The 12013-nt window shown below is 33.5% G+C and overlaps 1 protein-coding gene across 13 annotated transcripts in view; it reads right to left on the reverse strand.

The window, feature by feature from the left end:
* The window catches only part of PTPRK (protein tyrosine phosphatase receptor type K), a 564747-nt gene that overhangs the window by 17055 nt on the left and 535679 nt on the right, over positions 1-12013 (reverse strand). For 8 of the 13 annotated variants that reach the window (XM_055135009.1, XM_055135012.1, XM_055135014.1 and 5 more), the window contains 7 exons: positions 10335-10519; positions 8441-8528; positions 7320-7396; positions 7117-7134; positions 4666-4702; positions 3272-3369; positions 2361-2477 (listed from right to left, as the gene is read on the reverse strand). In XM_055135009.1, the coding sequence (XP_054990984.1) occupies positions 2361-2477; positions 3272-3369; positions 4666-4702; positions 7117-7134; positions 7320-7396; positions 8441-8528; positions 10335-10519 (620 nt within the window). Of the gene's footprint in view, positions 1-2360; positions 2478-3271; positions 3370-4665; positions 4703-7116; positions 7135-7319; positions 7397-8440; positions 8529-10334; positions 10520-10555; positions 11937-12013 lie in introns of those variants that run through there. The other 5 variants (XM_055135020.1, XM_055135011.1, XM_055135019.1 and 2 more) reach the window with 2 other exon arrangements.

Below are 12013 nucleotides of genomic sequence, written 5' to 3' on the forward strand. Positions count from 1 at the left end.
ATAGTGAAGGCAAATGCTTGTTTTAAGACCCAATTATTTCATATCCTCTATATAATGGACAATTATTCCATATCCCCTAAAACACTTTTACTGGAGAGGCTATAAGGACTCTGATTTCGAGAAAATTTAACATCTGGCGTGTTTATCATTACTTTTAAATTTTTCTGATTCATTTTCAAATTTGTGGTTCAAAAAAAAAAAGTTCCCCGGCTCTAAGTAATGTTAGCATGTTTAAAAACGATGTCCTAATTTGTACTGTATTAAATCCCTAAAGTGGTATTATTCTTATTCTGGGGAATATTGTATCTTGTGGGTAGGGCGCTTGCCTTGCACACAGCCGACCCGGGTTTGATTCCTCTGCCCCTCTTGGAGAGCCCAGCAAGCTACCGAGAGTATCCCACCTACACGGCAGAGCCTGGCAATCTACCGGTGGCATATTCGACATGCCAAAAACAGTAACAAGTCTCACAATGGAGACATCAGTGGTGCCCACTTGAGCAAATCGATGAGCAACGGGATGAGAGTGACAGTGACCCATTATTCCCATCCCAATATTTTACATTCTTCAAATCACATTTGCAAGTCTGCTCATTTAGGGCTAAAATCTCTCTTTTCCCTGGTCAAATATATTCATAGATACTTTATGTAAATTTAAGGAATTTCCATACATATTTTATAGTTGTGATCTGATTTATGCTATTCTGTTTATTGCCACCTACTTCCATGATATTTCCCCTATTTTTTTATGTTGGTAACTTTACTTATAAATATCCTCTTTCAATTTTTTTTTTTGGGGGGGGCACCTAGCTGTGCACAGGGTTTACTCCTGCAACTCACTCTTATGGGGCTCAGGGGGACCATAGGAGGTTCCAGGACTCAACCCCAGGTTGGTCATGTGCAAGGCAGGTGCCTTAACCCCTGAACTATCTTTTCAGTCCCAAATTTCCTCTGAGAGGTTATTTTTAGATCAGAAATGTGTAATAATTTAACTCTCTTTAGTGTCCGATGTTTATGATTACAATTTTCCAAGGTGATAAATGAAGTAACTGTATTCTGAATAAAGTGCTTAGTCAAAAGACATCAATGTTTTAAAGCTCTTTAGATACAAGCTTTTATTGATTTACAGATGGCTTACAGCAAATTTCACTATGATCAGCAATATATAAAAATGTCTCAGTATACTTTCAGAATCAATGAGGATTATTATCTTTTTTTCTTTCACATTTCTTGCTGAATTGGAAGTTTAAAAAAAAGGTTCTGCTGGTACAAGGTTAAATATTTATAACAGAGCCATTCCATTTTGGGTGGTGGGAGGGTTTCTCGTATTTTCTTTTCATTTGTCCTGACCCTCGAAATTAAGAGATCTTAAAAAAAATGATCATTAGTTTCTCTGTTGTTTGTATGATCTTAATAAAATTTTACACTTTTATGTGGTCAAAGCTAATACGATTTCCTGCATCAGTCAAGGTATGCTTACACTGCCCACTCTGTTAAAGTCTGTGATTTGGTTAAAAACAAGTCAGGTTATGTGACCTCTGGGCTCAAAGCCCTGTAGGGCTTGCCTACCTCACTTTTAATATAAGCTAACTTCATCAGACAGCTTATAAAACCTTACTTATCTGGCTTTATGATTCTTCTAACTTAATCTCTTATTTATTTTTCTCCTTCATTTAGTACCTCTGACTACCGTAAAGTCCTTGCTGTTTCTTATACCTGTGGGACTCATGTCTTTGGGCTTCTGGAATGACACTTTCCTCTGTTAGAAATAATCTTCCGGCGCTGGAGCACAGTGGGTAGGGAGTTTGCCTTGCATGCGGCTGACCCGGGTTCGATTTCCAGCGTCCCATATGGTCCCCTGAGCACCACCAAGAGTAATTCCTGAGTGCAAAGCCAGGAGTAACCCCTGTGCATTGCCGGGTGTGATCCCCCACCAAAAAAAAAAGCAAAAAAAGCAAAAAAAAAAAAAAAAGAATCTTCCCAGGGAAAGAGTTAAATAGCCTTTTCACTTTTTCCCTCTCAGTCCTTCACTCATGTTGCTACAGCCTTCCTCTATCTCAGCAATGTTTCCTACTTCCATCAACATTATTTTCCTTCACAGCACTTTTCAAAACACATGGTATGTTTTATCTGTCCATTTTTAATGCCTGTTTCTCACTAATAAATTATAAAGACCACAGTATCAGAGACTTGACACATGCCCAAGGATCAGAAATATGCTTGACACATGGCATATGCTCAGAGAAAATATTTGTGGAATGAGTGAATGCATTTTATGTCACCATTAAAATAAACCTTAAAAGGAATTTTAAGAGAAAAACAGTTTCACTGTCCATTTCAAAACATAATTTTAGGGTACTTACCCTTTCCAGGGTGAATGTTCTAACTACATATTCAGCAAGTGGTTCCATTTCAACGCATGTTACTTTGAAGTCACCATAAACTTCAGTATCATCAGGCCAATACTTGTAGCATTTAACCTGACAAAAAATACACTGGTAAACCTGAATATCTGATGTATATTAACAAAGATGATTTAATTTCAGCAAGAAGTCACTTTACATAGTTAAAATATGTCTCTGAGGGAGGTAAAAAACTGCTAATAAAGACTATGTAGACTCATAAAAACATGAAAGCCTGATAATACAATTAGACTCTAATATAAAATCAAAGCTTATTTTATTACTCAAGGAGAAATCAAGTACATCAAGTTCTTGAATAATAATGTTTCATTATAACACTGATGAGAAAAAATAAAATCCCTGCCAACACTAAAAGAAAGGACATTATTTGAGAACTTTCCTCGTGTCATTTTCCTTAACGCTCATTAGAACCTGTGGATGACTCACTTACTTGAAATGCTATGCCTGCAAAATTTTTCAACAATTGAGATGTATTATATTTCCGCACATGCTTTTTTGGATATGTCCCTCTCAGGCAATACTCATTGAGTGCGACCAACAGCACTCCATCCTATGGGTCAGTGCTTGGATTTAGTACGGTGGTTGCACTTGGTGACACTGTTGGCGGTAGAAGAGTTCTATGTGGCACTCTGGGCTGGGGTGCAAGGATGGAACTAAATTTGCACTTTAGTTCTTTTGATCTCTCTCCCCAGCCCTCAGCATGTAATGTTTTGCTATTTAACTTCAACTTGTGTTTTGTGAGCAAAACCAAACCAAAACATAAACTATTTATCTATCTATCTATCTATCTATCTATCTATCTATCTATCTATCTATCTATCTATCTATCTATCTATTTATTTTAGTCTTACCCGGCCAACCTCCACTAGATTTGTCACCATCACAATGCAGGCAGACTGTTCTTGCCAGATCATTCTCCAGAAATCATACACAGTTTCATGAACTGGACCTATGAAGAATGTCATTTGAGAAATTTTGTAGTTAGTATGAAGTTTAAGAAAAAGAAAATGTAAACTAAATAAACAAGAAAGAAAATGACAGGTTGAACACAATGAAAGTCCTTGAATTCAGTTCCTATCTAAATTTACACCACAGACACAAAAAAAATAGCCATGTACAAATTCCTTCCAGATTGTATTTTACTTTCCCATTACGAAGTTATTATTAATCTTTTCACTTATCACTAACTTCAATGTAGATCTGAAAATATGTGCAAAGAGGAAGTTATCTGCCACAATTAATGATACAGCACATCTTCGTTCTGATGTCGGTTCATACCTAGTGACACTCAGGCGTACTCCTGACTCTGCTCAAGGGACCAAATCTGGTGCCAGGGACAGAGACAATGTCAGCTCTGTGCAAGGCCAGAGCCTTACTTCTCTACTACCAATCTGATACCCAAAATTATATTATCAATAACATACACACCATAATTTATGAACAGTATATATTTAGGAGGTCAATGAAGAAATCCTGTCTATAGAAGGACACATCCTAATGTGTCAGAATGTCATCTCTAAACTGCAAAAGCAGATGCAAAAAATATATTCAGTACAAAACCCCAGAATATTCTTTACCACAGATATTTTTACCTTAAAAACAACTGATAATTAAAGCCAGCTACTCCAAAGACATGGATAGCACTGAGAAAATGAACTTAGTTTCCTCTGTCACAAAATAGATGTGCAATTTTTTCTTTAATGGTCAATGGTAAATTTGTAAAGCGAGATTTTGTTGCTGTTATTATTAATATATTTTTATCTCCAGCGTCCTTATACAGCAAAGTTTACTCCTTTCTCCTTACTTTGCAGAATGAATTAACTGGACTGAATTCCACTTAGTAATTTGTTTTGTCTGCCTTATCTTAAAAAAAAAATCAGTGGAAGGCAGATTAATGTCTGATTATGATTACATTGCTCTTGGGGTACTAGTCCATTCCAAGCTGATAGAACACACTCCAAGAAAACAGGCACATTATATATAAGACCTCTTCTACTTTCATCCCAAAGAAGTAATTCATCTGCTAGGCATAACTACTAGTGTTCTGGAACACCAATGACTAAATACAACTTATCTTTTACTTCAGCTTTGATTTTATTTTGACTTGTACAAATAAACAAAGAGTTGTGTTACATAGCAAAGCTGACCCCACCTCAAAGTTAATTCACATAAAGTTGGCAAAACTACCAAGTGAATAAAAATGCTAGTTTCGCTGTTTGACAGATTTAGAAGGGAAAAGTCTTACCTTGAGTAGCAATATAGTGGCTTGGTCTCTGGTAGCCCTAAAATAGAACACGTCTGTTATCACTTTATAGCAGTATTAGAAATAAATGAATGAAGGCATAAAAAGATGAAGACAACCACCTGTTAAGATTAAGTTATAGTAAAAAGTCCAGAAATGAGTAGTGAACTCATAGTTCACTTCTCAAACCTAGGTTATCTGAAAGGTAAACATCAAACAAACATTAAATATTTTAAGAGTTCTATTTAAAATAGAGGTTGCATAATTGAGTTTGGTTTGCTAGGGAATAACCTCACATTTTGTTTGATCTTACTAAAATGTTTATGCCTTCATGGAAATCTTAAGTCATTCATTCCTGACAAACTTGTGTTAAAGATATTAACTTATTTTATCATCCAAAAGTACAACACACTGCATTACAAACGGACAATGACATATTAGAACCGTAAAAAAATAACAGAACATTCCAATGTTAGAGCTGGACAATGCATGTGTGCATCAAATCAAAGCCCTGTTGAGATATTTTAAAGAATATATCTGTGCTATATAATATGTTTAGGAATCTGCCAAAACTATTTTGTGTGTGTTGACTATTAATTCACACACACATAATTGTAGATACACACATATATAGGAAAAGAAGAGCTTAGAAAGCTGCATCTTAATCTGAATGAGAAGTTTTGTATTGTTTTCCCTTTTCTTACTGTGACAAAAATTTTATATGATTATTTATTATCATTCCAATAAGTAGTTTTTCTCCAATAACAAATAAGTGGTCATACTGTCCTGGATACCAATATAATATGAGTAGCAAAAAATGTCAATGGCACCTATAATGGGGTTAAGTTTGAATTTTTAATGTATTTTTTAGAAGATTTCAGTAAAGGAAGGTAGTACAATTTGTTCACATTTTTGTGTGGGAAACTGCACATATAAATGCATTAAAACTGAAATATCTGTTCTAAAATTTAATAGATTGAGCATTAATCTGCTGTAAACTTGAAAGTTTCATATTTTTTGATTTTCCAACTTGGTACAATGTTTTATGGAAAATATTTCTGTAAGTATAATCACCTCATCGCCTGTTTTTCATTATAAAATATACTAATTGCAGAAGATCGCTTTTAAATATAATATTCCAATGAAAGAAGGAAAATTATGAAATTGTCTAGTAGCAATCTGCCAAAACACACTGGGGTCTAAACAAAAAATTAGAGGACAATACAGTCTCATTTAGAATTAATTTAGCATATGCAATATTATAATAAAAGAGTACTGTAATAAGGCACCAGTGTGTATATTTTGGCAGAAAACCAAGGATAAATTAAACAGAAAAGAATGCGTACAAATTTATCAGAGCTGTTGATTTTTCATTCTAAAAACATTAGTTTAGTTTTCCTTGTGGAGTTATCTGATAAAACTACACTTAATAAAATTATTTATGGAAATTAGAAAGAATACATTCTTAATTATATATGTGTGTATACATGTATGCTGTAATAATTGATACTTTAACATTCTGCCTTACTGCTAACATATATTTGTAATTCATTTTAACATATTTATATTTGAATTATTATTTTTTAGTAATTGAGTGCTTTAATGAGCGTTTAACATGTAACAGGTATTAAATAAATTGTGCTAAATGTTCAACATGTATTAGTTTGCTGAATTATCACAGTAAACTAAGATTAGTCCTATTATTTTCCCCAATGAAAAATGAAGAAATTGAGGAAATGACATAAAGTAGTGCAACATTTCTAGTGTGATTTTTCAACTGAGTCAGGAGTATGAAAGCTGTCCTTGTTTTTTGTAATGTCATATATTATCTCTTTCATAATATCTTACTTTTTTATTTGACAACTACTTTCCACCAAATACCTTACATATGAATATATTTGTAGCCAAATTTAACAGTGAATTATGATAGAAATAAACTTTTTGACTTGTGTGATTCAATATATATGTGTGATATATGTATTATATAAATCCAATTTAGTATTTTGCCTAATAATTTTAATGCTTTACAAGCCAATATTGCACACCACAAAATAGCCTCTTACCCCTTTTTAACATCAGAAATCAGATGTAGAAATTAAAATTGCAGAAATACTAATACACATCATACTATCCAGCTTCTCACATATGTTTGGGGAAGGGTAAGATAAACACCAGAAACAGAAATCATTAACAAATAAAACTTGAGTACATAATAATTCATCAAAAGCTAAAAATGGATCCTGTTTTGTTCTAAACATAGATAAGGGAAGGAGATAAAATAGATCTTTACACATGTAAAGGAGTTACATAAAAGATGAGCATAAATTGTATGAGGCTAATTAGGTGAAGCATGCAGAATTAACTAGTTATAAGCATTAGTAATAACTGTAATTAGGGGTAGTTATATTAAATATTTATAATAGGGTGCTGTTATTTACATATAGTGGTACTTACATCCCTGTACAGCCAAATCTACAGCCCAAACCAAAGTCAGGTGTGAAAGAAAGCACAACAATGTCAGTGAGTACTAGGACGTAGAACAAGGAAAAGTGTACAGTTTGCTCTTTATTTAAAAAAGTCTAGCAATAGCTTTATAGGTAATTAGCAAAAAGATTCACAAATATAAACCAACAATGGACATATGTAGAAGTACTTACATCTATGTAATTGGCATTAATGTAATCTGACGAAGGATCATCCTCAACAGGTTGCAAAATTACTCTTGAATGATCGTCTATAATTTTTAAACAATAGAAGTTAAAAATTTAATTTATGAACTGATATTAATGGTTCTCAAAAATAATGAAAAAAATCAATGACTTTTCTGTAACATACTCTTAAAATTGTCTTCAACACTGGTCAATTGAAGAAATACAAGAATATTAATGAACTTATTACAAGTTAAGACAAATAGCATACTCTGTTTAAAAAGCCTCAATAACTAGTGTCTTCATAGTTAGAAAGCTTTTAGGGGTCTTGACATGATGAATCATCACTGAATCATGGACTTGTCTAGAAAAACAAATTTGGTTTAATTCTTAATTTTGCTTCCTAGACATGATTTAAGTAAGTGAGATACTTTTCTTCTGCACTTCATAACAAAGGAACTACAAATCAGAGTGAATTTTGAACTCTTTCCCTCAACTATTTATTCTCTGACAGTCAAGATTAATTTTGAATGGATTTATAAGATCATTTAAGATAATTTAGATTGGATACATAGAGAGAAAGAGAGAGAGTTATAAGTAAATCATTCGATTATTACAAGCTTGTTATGATAAGTTTCTTACTGTTCTGGGGTTTTATATAATTAAATATTTACTTTTCTCATACAGATGTCTTAAATACTTACTTAGAAGAAAATGCCTCATAGTATATAACATGGGGCAACTGGAGATTAGACACTGATTCCAGGAAAGGAAAAATGTATATATAGAGTAATACTCTCACCTTGAACATGTTTAGATAAAAGTGTTAGAATAATCAAGAAATGAAAATACTAATATTTTTACTATCCTGAAATTTCTGGTAGTTAATAAAATCCTAATGTACTTAGGTACAAACATAAAATCAAACAACATATTATTTCCTAAGAGTCTGAGTCAATTTATTTACTAAAGATGATAGTTACAGTCACTACCCATAGACAATGGTGTTTTAATATCAAAACTACTTTCTGGAATTCTCTATAAAGCTTGAAATCACATAAAGAGGAATAGCCACTTAAAATATATATTCTACTCCCCATAATTACATTCAATGACTCATAAGAACTTACATGCTATAATGTTTCCATATCGGTTTTTTGCTCTATTTTGATCTTTTTTAGCTACATCCCAAGATGCTGACTGTCCTTCAAAGAAGCTCTGGAAAAAAAAATTAATAGGCAGACTGAATTTAATGCCTTTTCTTGAATGAGGTTTATCTGTTCTGAAGACAAAAATAGCAAAGGTCACTTTCTCGGAGGTAAGGACTCCTACCTTCTACTGAAGTTCTTAAGTTCTACTTTCAGAACTTAAAGTTTAATTTTTGGAGTCTTATTTGTTCATTTTGAGTTGGACTGAGTTGGAATTTAGAACAAAAACAACCTCAACTTTGAAATTAAATCAAATTTAAGATTATTATGACTTTGTGAGACAAGCAGAAAAAGCATCAAAAACTTCAAAACTTTCATGGTGTCTTTCAAATGGCTTCCTTTAGCATTTTTAATGAAAAAAAAAACCCAAAACAACAACAAAAAAATTCTCACAAATCTTTAGTTTCTCCCGTTAAATCACATGGCTACACTAGGATGCGACAGAGATAAATGAAGACGTTATTGGCGCCCGCTAAAGCAAATCGAAGATCAACGGGATGACAAGTGATACAAGTGACAATTGATTAAATCATATGTGCTATCTCATAGTTCAGTTTCTCTGAAGATATTGAAAAGAACCAAATCTCTGCAAAAAGGGATGATGTCAAAATTAAAGAATTAAAGAATTCCTAAGAAACTTGAAACAGACAAATTTGTCGACTGGTTTAATTATCACACACAAAGTAATGTAAAATACAGAAAGAGAGTCCTTCTTGCAGAGATAAACTTAAACTGTACTCAAGGCAGGAAATGGAATCTTTAAAGTGGCTTTGATATGAGGCACATAGGAAAACACAGTATATGAGCAAAAAAAAAAAAAAAAAGAGCTTTGGCAGAATAATTTAATTCCTGCACTATGCAATTTTGTAACCATAGCATTTTGCTTTTGGCATATTTCTAAAACCTCTTCAAAAAAGAAAGATAATTTTACTAACTACCAAAGTCATAAAAATATGTACGTAAAATGTGAGACTTTAGAAGCTGAATGTAGACTTTATGCAGAATGTAGTTTGGATGGTCTTTTTAGGTGCCATACTGGAATCTTCATTTTAACTGTGTGAAGATGGTACATGTTGGCATTGAAAGAACCTCGGCAAGTTCTTACACCGATACTTCCAGTAAGTGAAAGAGTGACAAAAAAAATATATGTTTTCCCTTTTTTGCTCTCCTATGTTTGCTGGGATGTTCACTTTTAAATCATATACTTTGCAGTAAAAATCCTATTATTTATGTTTGAGTAGAAAAGAGAAGTGAGATTGGCAGAACTTCCCACATTTTGGTGGTGGGGGGGAACACTTGTAATGTTCAGTTTTTTGAGACACCCCTAATCAATAATCCACAAACCAAATCAAGTCTAGTTAGTAGTACATCCGGAAGACAAAGCTTTGATCCCATTTCAGAACAGAGGGTGAACCAGCAAAAGACAAAAACCACTTAAGTCATTCCTGTAATGCTATAATAGGATGCAGGTACTGTGCTGTGAAAACTTTTGTCCAGGAAATAAAAGGTCTGAAAAAGTGTTTTTATATGAAGTATGAACTTTAACAATTTTTGAAAGGAAATTTAGACCCATGCATGCATGTATGTGTACCCTTGAGAATTATGCTTTTGCCTTTTCAATTCTGTCACAATTCACATATATTCTTGAAACACATATATTCTTTTCAATCTCCCACATCCCACATACACTCTTGAAACATTTATAAAAATGGGTGTAGAGGGAATATTACACTCTAGTAGGTGAGGGAAGAAAAAAATATTAAGTTCTATTGAGTAACATAGTTAGAAACAATGGTTAGTATATTGAATCTTTCACCTCATATTCCTCTTTGAACCCATAGCTGTCTGACGTCTTCATGAGATTAATGTGCTGTAGCAAGTCAGCTACCCTGATGGCGGGGTGCAACTGTCCCGTCTGGTAAGGGGATTCTGTACCCTCACAGAGGTAGCGAGGCACATCGAGTAGGCGACTGGACTCAGCTGTAGCACTGTGGTTCTCATCTGGCATTTTTCATAATCCAGAAGATTAAAAGAAAAGACAAAGTTATCTTGTTTAATATAATATCTATGCAAGGAATCTAAGACCTTATGATTTTTTTGATAATAAGAGGAAGAGAAAGAAATGTAAATATAGGCTCAGGGCAGCCTTTACATAAAGACAAAAAAGAAAAACAAAAAGACAAAGCAGTTTACTTCAGAGCAAATGGCAGAGGTTGGAGCACACTGTTTATATCAGCAAGATAACAGATGCTGGGAGACAATGACAGATATCAGATTCACTTTTTCAAGGTATAAACAGGATATTTTGTTGAGTCCTTACTTTTTCTTGTATCTGCAGTCAAAGCAGTATAGAGTGGGGCTAGAAGATCAAGTTGTCAATTGGAGAGGTGATATCTCTGTCAATTATATGGAGCAAACTCCTTCCCACCAAATCCCAACTTTCCTCTAGGCAAACCATTATGTACAGTGCTGTTCATTTCCTCTTTATGGTCCTAACATGTCAACTTTTGAGGGATGCTTACCACAACACACTTCAAACTGAGAAAATAAGCATTCTACAGAATCAACTCTTGGCCCCTTGAGTTTGCTAATCAGGTTACAAGGGTACTTATATTCCATCTTTGCAGCTTTGGTATACCATTAGTAATGCTAGTTTTATTTGCAGCATGTTCGTCTCCAGAGCAAAACATGTCGGGCTTTTCTCTAGGAAGCCTTCCCTGACTCATTCACTGAATGAAGCAGTACCTACTCTAAGGCCCTCTTGTTCTCCTACATTATTATATAGTCTTTATCATTTATTCACTGATATACTGATATACTTTCCGAATCAAATACCAAATGCTTGGTATATGGGCATATTTTATACTTTATAGACATATGCTTAGATATACAAAAAATTTTTTTCCTAGGCCTGGTGCAATGCAGCAAGTCAATAAATATGAGTGAATGAATGAAAGTCATCTGAATCCCTCACCACCCACACTTAAGTGGAGGCCCCATCCCAACTGTGTTATAAAATTAACACAAAAACACTAAATCTTTCTTTCATAAGAAGGAAGAGAACAAAAACATTTTACCTATGAATAAGAAATATTATTTTAATGACCACAGTACTAATTGTTACAATAAGAAGCATGCTTATATTTATCACATTTAAACTTACCACTTTAAAAAAAACAATTGTTTTAAAGTATGGTACTTTGAAAAGCATTATATTGCTGCACTCATTAACAGAAGAGAAAGTACACTCATAGGGGAACTTTTCTTTTTAATGATAATGCATACTGTAGAGAATGATATTTAATTAACAGTTAAACATATTTCAAGTGCTGGTACATTTGCCTGTTCTATCACCAACTCTACAAATAGGATATGGCAAAAAATGAATTGTTGTCCCCATGATAAACATTTTTTCTTCCTGGAGAAGGGGAAAAAAAAAAAAGAACCCCACAATCAGATTTGTGTGCTTCTATAATTTAGCTTGATTGCATTTAC

This window comes from Sorex araneus, chromosome 4 (genome assembly GCF_027595985.1).
Source record: "Sorex araneus isolate mSorAra2 chromosome 4, mSorAra2.pri, whole genome shotgun sequence".
NCBI lineage: Eukaryota > Metazoa > Chordata > Mammalia > Eulipotyphla > Soricidae > Sorex > Sorex araneus.